The sequence below is a fragment of the Harpia harpyja genome, chromosome 7 (assembly GCF_026419915.1).
Source record: "Harpia harpyja isolate bHarHar1 chromosome 7, bHarHar1 primary haplotype, whole genome shotgun sequence".
NCBI lineage: Eukaryota > Metazoa > Chordata > Aves > Accipitriformes > Accipitridae > Harpia > Harpia harpyja.
The window spans coordinates 39,840,395-39,855,041 of NC_068946.1; the positions used below are offsets into that span (position 1 = coordinate 39,840,395).

General features: G+C 65.8%; 2 protein-coding genes across 3 annotated transcripts; one reads left to right on the top strand and one right to left on the bottom strand.

Moving 5' to 3' along the window:
* Nucleotides 1-1,515: 1,515 nt before the first annotated feature.
* Nucleotides 1,516-4,982, top strand: LOC128144525 (C-X-C chemokine receptor type 2-like). 2 transcript variants are annotated; one of them, XM_052793429.1, is made up of 2 exons: nucleotides 1,516-1,774; nucleotides 3,574-4,982. In XM_052793429.1, exon 2 carries the CDS (start codon nucleotides 3,579-3,581, stop codon nucleotides 4,653-4,655), a length of 1,077 nt encoding a protein of 358 aa, XP_052649389.1. In that variant the 5' UTR covers nucleotides 1,516-1,774; nucleotides 3,574-3,578; the 3' UTR covers nucleotides 4,656-4,982. The 2 variants fall into 2 exon arrangements, with proteins under 2 accessions (XP_052649389.1, XP_052649390.1); XM_052793430.1 differs by lacking the exon at nucleotides 1,516-1,774 and adding an exon at nucleotides 1,782-1,886.
* A 1,150-nt stretch (nucleotides 4,983-6,132) lies between these two features.
* On the bottom strand, nucleotides 6,133-13,236 carry RUFY4 (RUN and FYVE domain containing 4). Its single transcript, XM_052793556.1, has 12 exons — nucleotides 13,160-13,236; nucleotides 12,262-12,366; nucleotides 11,175-11,236; nucleotides 10,670-10,776; nucleotides 10,183-10,308; nucleotides 9,798-9,904; nucleotides 9,499-9,642; nucleotides 7,715-8,786; nucleotides 7,530-7,636; nucleotides 6,827-6,973; nucleotides 6,492-6,623; nucleotides 6,133-6,409 (listed from the first exon to the last, which is right to left on the bottom strand). The coding sequence occupies exons 3-12, from the start codon at nucleotides 11,218-11,220 to the stop codon at nucleotides 6,307-6,309; spliced, it is 2,091 nt and encodes a 696-aa protein (XP_052649516.1). The 5' UTR covers nucleotides 11,221-11,236; nucleotides 12,262-12,366; nucleotides 13,160-13,236; the 3' UTR covers nucleotides 6,133-6,306.
* Nucleotides 13,237-14,647: the final 1,411 nt, after the last annotated feature.

A 14,647-nucleotide genomic window follows, 5' to 3' on the forward strand; every position in this document is an offset into this window, starting at 1 on the left:
ACTTCCGGCCCCGGCCGCGGCGGAGCCGGCTAGGCGGCGGCGGCGGCGGCGGCGCAAGCGCGCTCGCTCCTCCCGCCCCGCCCTCGTCCTCCGCGTCTGACGTCACGGCTGGGGTGCCCCGCCCACCGGTCGGCGGAGGCGGGGCGGGAGGGGAAGGGGGGCGCAAGGGGGGGGGCGCCGGGGGGTCCCCCCAAATGTGGTGGGGCACGGGCAGAGGGGCGCCCCGGGGGGCTTGGGGGTGCTCCTGGGGTATGGGGTGTCCCCAAAAGTGTGGGGTGCCCCCAGGGATATGGGGTGCTCCTGGGGTATGGGGGGACCCCAAAAGTGTGGGGTGCCCCCAGGGATATGGGGTGCTCCTGGGGTATGGGGGTCCCCAAAAGTGTGGGGTACCCCCAAGGATGGAGGGGTACCCCAGGAAGTAGTGCATGTGCCCCGGAGTATGGGGGTCTGCACAAGAAATGGGGGCTCCAGGGATATGGGGGTGCTTACAGGGGAAAGGGGTGTCCTGCGAACTGGATGATTCCAGGGTTACGGGGCCCCAAAAGTGTGGGGTGCCCTCAGGGAATGGGGACACCCTTAGGGGGCTGTGAGGGTGCCCTGGAGCTGGGGGGTGCCCAAAACTTTGGGGGCGTCCACAGGGAATAGGAGCGTCCTCGGGTCTGTGGTGATGCCCCAGGGGTATGAGGGTGCCCCACAACTGTACGGGTGCCCCCAAGGAAGAGAGGTGCCCCAAAAGTGTGGGGTACCCCTAAGACTGACAAGCACCCCAAAACCATGACCATGGGGGTGCCCCAAGGGTTTGCAGGTGCCCCAGAGGGACAGGGGTGCCCGGGGGGTGCTCTCGGGTGCAGGTTTCCCCTAAAGGCAATAGGGGTGCTCAGAGGAGTGAGGGTGCCCCAGGGTTACGGGGTCCCCCGAGTCTGCGGGGCTGGCATGGGGGCATGGCTCTGCCTGGCAGCACGGCTCGGCTTGGCTTGGCAGGCAGGGCGGGAGGGACATGGGGGTCCGCTCTGGGGGGCGTTCCCTGCAGCAACCCCCAACAGGAAGCAAGCTGGCCCCGCAGTGTTCCTGCGCCCCCCAAAACCCCGGCGCCAACCCCCGCTCTACCAGTGGGGAAACTGAGGCACGGAGCCCTGCCACGCCTCTGCCCACTGGCCTGCCCACCAAACCCCCCATGGCCTCGGAGGGCCTCCACCATCCCGAGGGGGGGGGGCTGCAGCACCCGGGGGGGCCTCGAAGAGGAGCCCTGCATCTACTGGGGGCCAGGGGACAAAGTGGGGACCCCTGGCTGGAGACCCCCGGGGTGCATCACTACAGGGGGGGCGATGCACCCCTGGGTATGTCCCAGTGTCACCTGCTGCCAAGTGGCCTGGGACACCCTGGGGCAAGAGGATGGTGGGGGGGCTGCGGGCTCCCCAGAGCCCCGGGGAAGGCATCCTGGGGGGGCTGGGGAAGGGTCCCTTCTGGCTGCCACTTCCCCTTCATGCTGGGAGAAGGTTTTGCAACCTCGCTTCCTCCCTGGGCAGCATAAAGCGGGCAGTGGAGGGAAGGGGTGCCGGGTGGCGGCACGGCGGTGGGTGCAGGTGAGGGACTCTCCGGCTGGCCTGGTGGGACCCCCGGGCCTGGTGCTGCCCCGCATCCCGCCACGCTCCGCACCGGAGCCCTTTGGGGGTGACGCCTGGATTTGTCTCTGTGCTCAGGTGCTTCCCAGTGAGAACCGGCTCGGGACGGGGAGAAGACCCCAGATTTGGGAGGACAACAAAGGCAGCGAGCGGTGAGTCCCTGTGGTGCTCCACTGGAGATCGGGACTTTCCTCGGGCTTTGCCGGCCCCCCAGCGCCCATCTGAGCCCCCTCACATGTGGAGCGGACTGGGCTGGGGACTGAGGTGGGTGGCAGTGGCAGCCCAAGGGGCTGCCTGGTGCGGGGGGAGTGGGAGGCGGCGGGTTGGGGCACCAAGGGCTGTGCTCAGGGCTCATCCGGGGTGCAGACCCCCCGCAGTCCCCAGGGACATTGGCCGTGGATGCCCTAGGGGGGAACTGCCCGCTCCCATTTCCTCGCACAGCAATGAGCCGGGAGGGCGCTTTCCCATGGAGTGTCCCCTCCTTCCTCCCCCTGGGGACCCCCAGGGCCACCCCAGTGTCCCCCAGCCCTTCCAGGGTCAGGAGGGGAAATGGGGTGCTGCTTATTCCCCCAGCCAGGCCAGCTGCAGGGTACCCGCAGGTAGGGGATACCCAGTCCTGGAGGAACTGCTGGGATTTTGGAGTGGGGAGGCAGAAAAAAGCAGCCAAAAATAGACCAAGGGGAAGTGCTGATGTCCGGCTCTGCCCCAAGCCTCCAGTGGCCCTGCTCAGGGGGACCTCTCCCCATTGGCACTGGCAGTGTCCCTGGCTATGGTCCTCTGAGACGGTGGGGCATCACCATCCCGGGATCACCGCAGGAGCGGGGCCGGCAGAGCCAGTGAGGGATTTTTCTGGGCAGGGGCACCAGCCCAGCTGCAGCAGGGAATTCCCACTGGACAGAGGGGGAAAGTTTGACCCAGGGAGGGTTTGGGTTTAAACGGGGCCAGCTCGGGGCTCAGCACCTCCAAGCAGCCCTGGCATCGCCAAGTCCTGGAGGGGCTCGGGGATTGAGAAACAGCACAGAGCGATGAAACTGGAGTGAAATGAGTGTCCGTATCCATACCGGGAGAAGGCTGAAACCCAATGGTCTTTGGGGAGGCAGGGACAGAGCAGGGTGTCCTACACGTGAGGAGGCAGGAAGAGCGACTGTCACCTGTCATTTCCCCATCGTGGCCAAGCACGGGGGACATGGGGATGCCCGGCAGCGCCCAGCTGAGCAACAGGAAAACCACAGATGTGAAATATTTCCAAAGCCGCCTGCAAAGGGTGACACATCTTTCCGTCCAGGGGGTGAAACCACTCACACAGGGACAGGACGGGAAGGGGAAGAAGGGCATGAGACCACCTTCAGACCTTCTCGAGTGCCACCTTGCCCTGGGCATTGTGACAGCAACCTCGCCGCTGGCTGGGGCGGCAGGAGGGGCGGCTCAGCAGCAATGCTTGAGGGGATGGACAGGCTGGAGGGATCCAGAGGTGCTCAGAGGACTTTGGAGGTGCCCTGAGATGCCCAATAGCTCAGAGGCTTCTGAAGGACCCACACAAACCAGGGGGACCAAGGTATGCTGGAGGGGCTAGGTGTCCTAGGTGTCTCCTGGAAGGATGTGATGCTGCGTTGATGTGGGAGCCCCCCAACCCGAGAAGAGGTGGCTGGTCTGTGGGGGAACCCCTTCCTCCATGGAGGACAGGGAAGGGACAGGGTTGGGATGAAATGGAGCAGACCGAGGGGTGCTGGGGGTGTTGTACAAGGGGACATGTGCAGGACTGTCCACCTGCAACACTGCCCATTACCTGGCACAGTGTGGACACGGGGCACAGTGAGTGATGGAGGGGGGCTGCCCACTGGTTGGGAGGGGACCTGAGTGGCAATCGAGATACCACAGGACCCAGAGATGCTGTCACCCCTGGCCCACACCACCCTCCCACCCCACACTCATGCTGCTCTGTGCTCCCCAGGCAAAATGGATTCCTTCTCCTTCAACGGGGATTTGTCCAACCTCTTCTCCCTCTACAACTACACCTATGACTATAGCACGGCCATGCCTGACACCGCTATCTCCTCTGCCCCATGCCGGCCAGATGGCTCTGTCCTCAACAAGTACCTGGTGGTGGTGATCTACTGCGTCGTCTTCATCCTCAGCGTGGTGGGGAATGGCCTGGTGGTGCTGGTGGTGACCTCCAGCCACACCAACCGCTCCGTCACCGACGTCTACCTGCTCAACCTGGCCGTGGCGGACCTGCTCTTTGCCCTCAGCCTGCCGCTCTGGGCTGCCTACCGAGCCCATGAGTGGGTCTTTGGCACTGTGATGTGCAAAGCCATCTCTGTGCTGCAGGAGGCCAACTTCTACAGCGGCATCCTGCTGCTGGCCTGCATCAGCGTGGACCGCTACCTGGCTATCGTCTACGCCACCCGGGCTGCCACTGAGAAGAGGCACTGGGTGAAGTTTGTCTGCTTGGGCATCTGGGTCTTCTCCGTGTTGCTTTCCCTGCCCGTGTTGCTGTTCCGTGAGGCTTTTCCCTCACCCAGCAACGGCACCGTGTGCTATGAGCGCATCGGTGGTGAGGACACGGCCAAGTGGCGCGTGGTGCTGCGGGTCCTGCCGCAGACCTTTGGCTTCGCCCTGCCCCTCCTGGTGATGCTCTTCTGCTATGGTGTCACCATCCACACCCTCCTGCAGACCAAGAATGCCCAGAAGCAGCGGGCCATGAAGGTCATCTTCGCCGTGGTGCTGGTCTTCCTCATCTGCTGGCTGCCCTACAACATCACGTTGGTGAGCGACACCCTCATGAGGACACGGGCCATCGCTGAGACCTGCGAGAGGAGGAACAGCATCGACACGGCCCTCTCTGTCACGCAGGTCCTGGGCTTCGCCCACAGCTGCATCAACCCCATCATCTACGCCTTCATCGGGCAGAAGTTTCGCAACAGCTTCCTCAAGATCCTGGCACAGCGTGGGCTCATCAGCAAGGATGCTGTGGCCCGCTATGGCCATGCCTCCTACGCCTCCACCTCTGGCAACACCTCCACCACCCTCTGAGCCCTGCGGGGACCTGACCCTTGCAGCTCCCAGCAGGTCCCAGCAACCCACACACCCCAGCATCTTCGTCCAGCCCCCTGGGATGCAGGTGGTGATGCCACAGGGATGGGCAGGGCCACCACTGGATGCTCGACCCCGTCTGGAAGGGGGCTTAGGCAGCGAGGGGGTAGGACCCCATTGCCAGGGGAGCTATGCCAAGTGCTGCCTACCCTCCCCGCTCCGTGGGGCAGAGCCTGTGACTTCGGGGATTCCGTGCCCCTGCTGTGGGGACGGTGTTCGTGGCCGACAGCCATCCAGCAATAAAGGAGTTGGCGGGTTGGTCACCCATATCTGGCTCCTCTTTGCCATGGGGAGGGACATGGCGGGACAGGGCCAGGGCACATCTCGGGATGGTGGGTCCTGAGCTCCCCACCTCAGTGCCAAAGCGGTGGTGCCAGCTGAGCCTGGCAGGGTGTGGGTAACCCTGCTTCCAGGCCAGGGAAAAGCTGTTGTCCAAGAGGCTGTTGCAGAAGGTTTGGCATCCTGTGTGTCCCCAGAGGGGACCCAAACCCGAGTCTCAATCCCTGTAGCCACCCAGCCAGGTCCTGGTGCTTCCCTGGTGTGGGGGTCTTGATGAGGCATCTGTCCCACCTGGGGACAAAGTCACCCCCTTCCCAACCCCAATCTGAGCCCCAGTGGAGCAAATCACTGCAAGATCACTGGGCAGCCCCTCGCTGACACCAAGCCAGCCCTGTGACCCCTGCCTGAAGGGTGCCAGCACCCGAGGCACCCCCTGCCCCCCTGATGCTGCAGTGCCAGGACATCATTGCGCAAAGGGCTGGAAACCTGTCCCTTACACAACCGGGACGTTTCCGCCCCGGCTTGGGCAACTGGGGATGGCACCAGAGTGGGGCAGAGGGGCTGAAGAGGGGGCTATGACCCTGCTGGGGTCCCTCCTGCCACCCTGTGTGCCAAGCATCGGGGTGCCTGCCCCAACGCACCCAAGCTTCTCTCCATGGGTTTCCTGTACTGCTCCTCCATCACCCCTGATCCAGGCTCCTGGGGGTCCTTAACCATGGGGGCAGCAGTGGGTGCCAGCCTTGTGCTGGCTCGTGGGTGGGAATGGGGGTCCCCTGGCACCCAGGTGGGGAGCCCTGGGGACCCAAGGCTGGGCAGGGTCAGTGGTGGTGCTGGGCAGGGGCAGCCCGTCACCTTTGCATCTGGGAAACCTCTTGCCCAAGCGGTTCCTCGCAGCCTGGCAGGAAGCCGGGGCTGTTGGCCAAGAGCCGTCTCCCCTGCCTGCTGCTGCCTCCCCGCTGCAGGACAGGGCAGATGGTGGCTCAGCCTGGCTGCAGCTGGGACACCCCTTACAGGGACAGTTCCCCCTCAGGAGGGTTCGGACACCCCCATACTGGCATTCCCCCACCCTGCACCCAGCCTGGGGGGGTCAATCCAGTGACAACTGATAGACAACACAGGAGCCACAGGGGTAGCAGGAGCGGATTGTTTTCCTCTCTGTGGACCAGCCACAAGAAAGACACAACTCAAATCCGAAATGTCAGGCAGCAGGACCTGCCTGCAAGCCCCGGATGCCTGGGTCCCCGGTAAGTCCGAAAGGAGGCAGCTGAGGCAGGGGTTGTCCCAGGCACGGTGCAAGGGCTGCAGTCCCAGCTCATGTAGCCTGCGGGTGCCTTTGCTGGTAGCAAAGCAGGCAGCAGCGCCCCTGCTTGCCCACGTCCACGGAGCACGTGTGGCACACCTTGCCCTGGCACAGCCTGCCGAGAGAGAGCAGGCGGTGAGAGCCGTGCCATCCCGGTGCCATGCCGGCGCCACCTCCGGTGCCCCCCCGTAGCCCACCTGCAGTTGTACCGCCGGGAGAGGAGGCGGAAATCCTTGTGGCAGCGGGCGCACAGCCCTGCATCGCGGGGCGCCGGGCTGGGCATCGGGGTGTCGATGCCCTCCGTCTTCTGCCACAGGGCATCCTTCTCCCTGCGGGAGGGGACAGGTCAGCCCTGGAAGGAGCATACCTGGTGGTGGGGGTCCAGGAGCACGCCCTGGCACCCCAGACCCAAGGTGGGCACCTAAGTCTCCCGAGGTGGTGAGTGAGATTCGCCAGGGCTCTGGTGCCCTCCTCCTTGGCCCTTCCCTGCCCGCGCATGGTCCCGCACCCGAGGTGTCCCCAGGGCTCTCACCGCAGCAGCTCCAGCAGCCGCCCCTTCATGTCACGGATGAGCTCCTGCTGCCGTGCCTGTTCGGCGCCGCGCGTGGCCTCCCGCTCCAGGGCCTCCCGCTGCGCCCGCTGCAGTGCCGATGCCCAGCGCTCGCCATCCTGCCGGGCCCTGGCACGGGGCAGTGGGGAGATGGTCCTGCTGTCCCTCAGCTGGTCATCTCTCCATCCATGCATCCATCTATCCCTCCCTCCCTCCCTCTATCTGCTGCCCGTCCATCCCCAAGCTGGCTCCCCATCCACACAGCCACCTTGCCATCTGCTGGGCCAGCCACCCATCCGTTTCCCAGCTGTTCATCTGCCCTTCCCCACACCCATCCGTCTGGGCTTCTGCCCACCCATCCACTCACCCCAAATTCATCCCTCCATCCCTCTGTGTGCCCGCTCATCAACTTACCCCAAATTCATCCCTCCATCCATCTACTCGCCCCAAATTAATTCTTCCACCCCTCTGCCCACCCACCCCTCCACCAACCTATCAGTCCCCAGATTGATGCCTCCCTCCAGCCCTCTGTCCCCAAATCCTTCCCTCCCTCCCCTTGCCCATCCCCAGGTGCTGCTCCCCTGGGTCCAAGTGGGGCATCATGGGAGGTCCCAGGGAAAACCCTGTGACGGGTGGAGATGGGAGATGACTGTGGGGTGGTGGGAGTGGGGAGTCCCTGCCCGACCTGCCGAGCTGCTCCTGCAGCCGTGCCACCTCCTGCCGCTGGGCCTGGAGCTGCTGCCGGCACTGCCAGGCGTCTTCCCGTGCCGCAGCAGCCAGGGTGGCCAAGCGCTGTGGGAGAGCGGGGGCTCAGCCCTGGCCCCCCCGACACCCCGCCTCACCGTGGCATCCCCTTGGGCTTGCCCATACCATGGCCATGCTGGTGGCCGTCCCGGGCTCCCTCTCCGCCTGGGGGTCCAGCGGGGGCTCCTGGGGGCTGCGGGCGAGCTCCAGCGCCCGCCGCAGCACCTCCTCCACGGTGGCCACCTTGTCCAGGGCACCGGCATCCTCCAGTGTGTCCGTCCGTCCCGCTGCCACCAGCGCCGCCTGGCAGTCCCGCAGGCGCGAGGCCAATGCCGCCGCCTCCGCCAGCGCCCCGGCCAGCCGGGCACCCCGCTCCTCTGCCGCCTCCCGCCAGACCCGCGCCTCCTCCTGTGCCCGCGCCAGTGCCCCCGGACCCCCCGCTGCCACTGCCGCTGCCAGCGCCTGCCCCAGGAAGGCGTTGGTTTCCCGCAGCGCCTCGGCCTCGCGTGCCCGCAGCTGGGCCCACCGGGCGCTGCCCTCCTCCCGCCGCTGGTGCCGCCGCTCCTCCCGTGCCAGCCGGGCCACCAGCGCCCGCAATGCCGCCTCCCGCTGCCCCAGCTCAGTCTGCAGCTGGGACACCAGTGCCTGCAGGGATGCCTGCGTCCCGCCCGGCTCCCCGGGCGCCGGTGGTGGGGAGCCCGGCAGAAACCCCATGCCGGGCAGTGGGAACGTGCCAGGCTCCCCGTCACCATCGGGCTGGGGTGCTTTGCCAGCGCCATGTGCGTCCTCCAGCTCCTCTACATCCACGTCCTCCGTCTCCTTCTCATCCTCCAGCTCCTCTTCATCCTTCTCTTCCACGTCCTCCTCCACCTCCACGTCCTCCACATACACCTCCACGTTCTCCACCTCCTCCTCCTCCTCCTCCTCCTCCTTCTCTACCTCCTCTTCATCCTCTTCTTCCACATTCTCCTTCACCTCCACGTCCTCCGCATCCCCCTCCACATCCTCCACCTCTACACCCCTCTCACGCAGCGCAGCCAAGGTAGGTGGGCACGGGTGGGTTGGCACCCCATGGGGTGCCACGATGGGATGGGCGATGCCATCGGGCCATCCATGCACCCCGGTGCCAGTATCATCTCTCTGCGGGGCCATCTTTGCCGGGCTGCTCCTGGCCATTGGGCTGGGTCGTACCAGTGTCCTAGAGGGGACATGGGGCTCAGGGCCACCAGGTCACCCCTAGGGTGAGCAAGGCACCGCCACCCTCCCTCAGGGCTCCCTGGGCACAGCCAGCCTTTGGGGTTGGAGAGGGCAGCAGGGCTGGTGACACCTGGTGGCATCTGGTGACAGGGGACCAGGGATGCTGGTGCCACCAGCCTGGGCACCCATGGAGCAGGTGGCACCCAGAGACCCCTCTGGTGGTTGCAGGGGGGAACTGGGTGCTGCATGTGTGCTTATGGCAGTGTGTGCCCATGAGCACGTGAGCTGCAGAACAGGCGTGAGTGTGCTGGAGGAGCGACTTCGTCCACAAGTGCAGACGCCCCTGCAGGTGTCCCCGGAGGCAAGGGTGTGCACGTACACACGATACCCCCTCGTCTCAGATGTCACAGTGTTGCAGCAGACCTGTGCCTGGGCACGTACTTGGCAGAGGACGGCAGTGTGTGTGTGCATGCATGTGTGGCACGTTTGCGGGCACGGGCATGGTGTGCATGCTGGCACGGGTATCTGTGCCCGCCTGGGGCCATGTGTGGAGGGTTGGCACAGCTGGGATGCCACGTGGGGTCCGGGGCAGTGGGGCAATGCCTGTGTGCTGCTCTGCCATGCTGAGCCGCTGGTGGCCCTGATACCCCTGATGCCTGTGGAACTGCCGGTGCCCCCAGTGCCCCCAGTGCCCCCTGCATCCCTAGGCTCACTCGGAGAACATGGGCCAGGCGGTGTCCAGGTCAGCTCTGTGCAGGGCCAGGTGGAAGGTGACGCCGTCCAGCTCGTAGAGGATGCCCAGGATCTCTGTCCGGCGCCGGGGGCTCAGGAAGGGGCTGCGAGCGTAGTACCACTCGCTGCAACCACAAAACGGGCTCACGCACCCCTCCGCACCCCGGGCGGGCACACGTGCCTGCAGCACCCTTGCCGACTGGGTGCTGCCAGGCACTGGCCACCCAGGCAATACCCCCTACCACTGTGAGCACCCCCTCCCTGTGCACCCTGCTCTCACCAGAGGGTCTCGGGGTCGAGGAGGCAGAGCTGCAGGGACTCTGCCAGCTGCCGGTGCACCAGGCAGTACCGCAGGAAGGCTCGGCCCCTGCCCACGGGGGTCTTCAGCTGGGGGGACAGGGGGTTATCCAGGCCTGCCATGCCAGTCTGCCCCCCCCACACCTCCCCCCCAGCCCATGCAGGGGGGAAGGGCGTTCCCAGGGCCAGGGTTGGGGGGCAGTGGGGACCCCAGAGGGGAGAAAACCCTTTATAGCGCTGGTGGGTGAATCCTCGGTGCCCAAGTGAGTGTGTGCCCATATACAAGTGTGTGTGCACCCACAAACAAGCAGAAGCATGCACACATGTGTGTGCATGAGCCCCTGGGCCCCGTGCCAGCCTGTGCCCACCTTGTCCAGGGAGGTGACAAAGCGAATGCCCTCGTGCTCTTGCCGACGCTGCGCCAGGCCTTGGCACAAGAAGTCCCAATAGTCCTTGCGCTGCCCGAAGAAGCTCCTCCTCTCCTTGAGGTCGAACTGGCAGAGACACAAACTTGGGCTTGCTTCTTTGGGGGTGTCCCCTGTCGCCCCAGCCTGTCCCCTGTGAGGCTGGGATCCAGCCAGCTCCCCCAGCAGTGTGGGTCCCAGTGTCCCCTGACTGTCCCCTCTTTGCTGGCTCCATGCCTCAGTTTCCCTTTTGCAGCATGTGCAATTACACATATGGATGTGGGTGAGCCTGGTCTGGGTGCCTGCATGGCTGGGGATGCCCAGGGCTGGACAACGCTGGCTGGGGTCATCCCAACCCCCCAAAACGGCTGGTGCGGGATCCCCTCTGCTTGGAGCTGCACCCCAGGGAAAACTGAGGCAGGGAGCAGTGGGGACAGAGAAGCGGTGATACCTGGAGGAGGAACTCCAGCTGGGCACAGAGGCTGTGCAGCTCCCGGCTCCCGTCCGTCACCGGCAAGTTCTGCTCCCGGTAGCCACGGTTCAGCTCGCCTACGGTCTCTGAGGGATGGTAGGGCTGAGCTGGCACGGCCCTGCCCTGGCAGCAGGCACCCTGCCCCATCCCACCCCTCCTCCCCACTGCCTCCCAGCCCGGGGATTTCTGCCAGTGGGTGAAAGAGGAACCTGCCCTGGGATGAAATGGGGGAGCAGGGGGAGCGAGGGGCACAGGTATCTGTCAGGCACTGGTGGTCACCTGGGGCTGGCGGCGAGGACAGGAGCAGGCGGCAAGGACAGGAGCAGGCAGCAGTGGCAGAGTTGGCACTGGGATGCTCTGGAGCACCCCCAGCAGTGCACCCCCCTGCTGCCCACAGGCTGGGTGCGAGGAGGGACCTGGCATGGCCAGGGTGAGATGTGCCATGCAAGGGACACGCTGGCAGGGGACAGGCTGGCGCACTTACTCTGCAGGTCCTTGATGATGCGGTTGAGCTCCCCGTCCCCTGCCATGGCTGTACTCGGGGGTCTGCAAAGGCAGGGGCAGCGATGAGAGGTGCCAGGCTGGCACTCAGCTGGCACCCCCAAACTCTCTGCCCCAAGGAGAGGGTCTGCCCCCTCCAGCTCCACCCCAGAGCTGCCTGCTGTTAAGGTGAGAGGGGGTGGGCTCAAGCACCCCCTTTCCCTGCCCATATCCCTCCACTACATGGGGTAGGGGGTATGGGGTGGGCAAAGGTGCCCCATCCCATACCCCTTAGTTGTCCATGTGCCCTGTCCCAAAATGCCCCCTGGCTCTGTCCCCATGCTGTGCCCAGCCTCTGCCCTCATTCCTTGGGGGGCATCCTGCAGCTGAGCCCTCCCCCCGGTGTGTCCCTGTCCTTGTCCTTGTCCTTGTCCCCATCCCCCAGGATTCAGGATGTGGGTTTGGTGCTGGGGAAGCGCTGCCTTTGCTTCTGCTCTCGCTTCCCTCGCTCACACCATGAACAGTGTGGGGTGCTCCTGGAGGGGGCAGGGAAGGTGGGCACACAGCCCCTGATATGCAGCCCCCCCCAAACTGAGTTGCCCCCCAGGCAGAGCGCCCTGGCACAGTATGCTGCCTGTGGGGCTGGCATGGGGTTTGGGGATGTTGTGGGCATGGGGTGAGGGGCCGGGGGCATAGTGCAGCGGGGTGGTTTTGGGGGGCAGCGGGTGGCACCCTGGGGACAGGGCAAGGGACAGTGCCCACGAAGGTGGCAGGTCCAGGGCTTGTCACCGCGGGTGGTGGCTAGGCACAGGTCTGGGGGAGCACACATGTGTGTGCATGGGATATGCATGGCAGTCTGCATGTGTGCTCACAGGAGCGTGTGTGCACAAGCGTGCTCAGGCTTGCCGAAGCACACGTGAGTGCCCTGTGCCCCCTGCCACAGCAGAGTGGCTCGGCAGGCAGAGCAGGACACGGGACTCCGGATGCCTGGGTTCCCGTCCCGGTGCCCTTGGGTGACCTTGGACGAGCCATCTTCCCACCTGCCCACCCTGCCCGTGCCTCAGTTTCCCCCAGGAAGAGAAGCCCCTTACCTGTGACAGGGAGCTGTGGGATGCCCCAAGGTGATCGCTGGGTGCCAGGGCGATGCTGGCGTGTCCCCTTGCCCACACTGCGCCTGCCTGCTTCTCCTTTTGTACCTTGGCCAGGAGGAAGTGTGGGAGGTTGGGGGGGCTGCAGGAGCCACCCCCTGCCTGCCCCGCATAACATCAGGCACTGCAGCTTGCTCCCCCAGCACCCGGCTCCCCAGATTGGGGGGGTGCCAGTTTTGGGGAAGGGGTCAGCGAGGCTCGTCCCCCTGTGCAGCCCCTGGGGGGGTGGGGGGGGAAGCACAGTGCTAGGCATGGGGGGGACCCTGATGCCCTCCCATGGGAATGGAGCTTGGGAATGCTTTGAGAGACCCCCCTGCAGTTTTTGGGGAGGGGGTCTGGGACCCATACCCAGCTAGCAGCAGCCAACAGCACCCCTGGGGCAGCAGCTGCCCCTGGCACAGACACCCCTCTCCCATGCACAACAGCCCTTGGGCACAGAGACCCACCCGCAGGAGCTGCAGCCCACCCCAGAAAAGCCCACAGCCCATCTACCCCCCCCAGGGACTATGCCCGGAGCTGGGGTGCAAACTCTTCCTGGGGCACCTTGGGCAAGGCCCCCCCCATTGCTATCTGTGCCTGGGGGGCCCCAAGCCCGGCAGTGCCCCTCAGCCACCGTGCCTGTCCCCCTTTGCTGTGCCAACCCTGTCCTGTGGGCTCCTTCTGGGGTGGGGACTAAATCCCTTGGGGGGGGCTGGGGGTGATGCCAGCTCACCCCCCCAGTGCCAGGAATGGGCACCCACTCCCATCCCGCTCCCCACCACCATCCGGCTTGGTAGATGCCCAGCTGCCCCCACATCCTGCCCCTTGCCGCGCCCCCCCTCGCAGCGCCCGCTGCCCCTACCTGTGCCACCTGGGGGGCCTGGGGGTCACCCGCCTCCCCCAGGCCAGGCCTTGCTCGGCACCAAAGCGAAAGTAGGAAGTGATGCTGAGCGGGTGCCTGGGCCTCCCTGCACGCTCCTAGCTCCCGGGGGGGTGTGTGTTGGACCATGGGGTGCCCGCGAGCAGCTGGGGGGCATGGGGGAGCCGGCAGCAGTGCTCGCTCAGGGTGACCCCCAGCCTCCGCAGCACCCTCTTGCCCCGTGCCACCCCGCAGTGGGTGGTGCTGTGGGCACAGAGCACAGCACCCCACATTGGATGGGGGGGGTGGGCAGGGTGTTGGGGGGGTGGCGGAGCATCACCCCACTGTGCCGGGTGGGGGATGCGTATGCCTGTGCATGCATGTGTGCGTGCATGTGTGCATGTGCATGCATGTGCAGGCAGCATGTGCATGGCTATAGGGGTGCGTGTGTAGGTGTGAGCCACGTACATGTGGCAGGCGTGGGCATGGGGCTGAGAGGGCACCCATGTGTGCGTGCACACACGTGTGCCTGTGGTTGCACCCACCCGCCAGCGCCGCCTGCCCTGTGCCAGGCACCCCACAGGCAGGACCCTGACACCCGTGGGGGGGCCATGCCCCTGCCCACCCCTCGCCGGGGTGGGTGCCAGCCTGGTGCCCTGGCAGTGGGGTCCCCTCGTCCCTGCCCCAGCCAAGGGCCAGGGAGGGGGTGCTGGGGGCTGGGGGGGGAGAAGTCACCCGTCTGTCCTTGGTGCGGGTGCAATTCAATTAACGAGGCCTGGCCCTCGTTCAGCGCAGCCAATAAAGCTAATGGCCCCGCACAGGCCTGGCGCTGCCTGGTGGGGGGGGGAGGGGGGGGCGGGAGAGGTCCGGGGGGCCATCTGCTAATTAAATGGGGGTGGGGGACTATGGAGCTAGCAGTGATGTCACCTCCCTGGTGCTCAGGGTGGGGGGGCAGTATCCTGGCACCACCTGCCTGCCAGCCCTTCTCCAGCCCCAGGGTGCCAGGCAGGGCTGTGGGGGACAGGCGTGAACTGTGGGGGACCCCCCGAAATCCCTGCCCCCTGCCCCCCTCCCTAGCGCTGCTGCTCGTTAGGAGCCTTCCTGAGGCAAATGCAATTAGTGCCCAGGCCTGGCATGGACCTTGCCTACGCTTGGCATCAGCAGCCGCCCCGTGGGGACGGGTCCTTGCCCGTCATCAGCGCAGCATCGCAGCAGCATCTGGGGGTGTTCCTGCCAGCCCCTCTTGGCACTACCCCGATGGGTGCAGGGGGGATGTGGGGTCCCTGGGGCAGCTGCAGGGTGGGGTGCAGCCCATCCCCCTGCCCTGTGCAAGCCCTGTGGTGGGGTGGGGGTGCCCGGGGCCGTGTCGGCGTGTCCTGTGGTGAGGGGTTCCTCAGGGTAATACTGTGCCCCCAGCACAGTGCATCAGCCAGGCACCCTTTGGAGAGGGGACCCTGGTGGGGGGTCCCTGCATATGTCCTCACGCTCCTG

Coding starts and splice junctions, on each gene's coding strand:
- LOC128144525 (XM_052793429.1), top strand. CDS start 3,579: ATGGATTCCTTCTCCTTCAACGGGGATTTGTCCAACCTCTTCTCCCTC.
- RUFY4 (XM_052793556.1), bottom strand. CDS start 11,220: ATGGCAGGGGACGGGGAGCTCAACCGCATCATCAAGGACCTGCAGA. Junction 9,643..9,797: donor CTCGACCCCGAGACCCTCTG/GTGAGAGCAGGG, acceptor TTGTGGTTGCAG/CGAGTGGTACTACGCTCGCA. Junction 6,624..6,826: donor CGGCTGCTGGAGCTGCTGCG/GTGAGAGCCCTG, acceptor CCCCTCCCGCAG/GGAGAAGGATGCCCTGTGGC.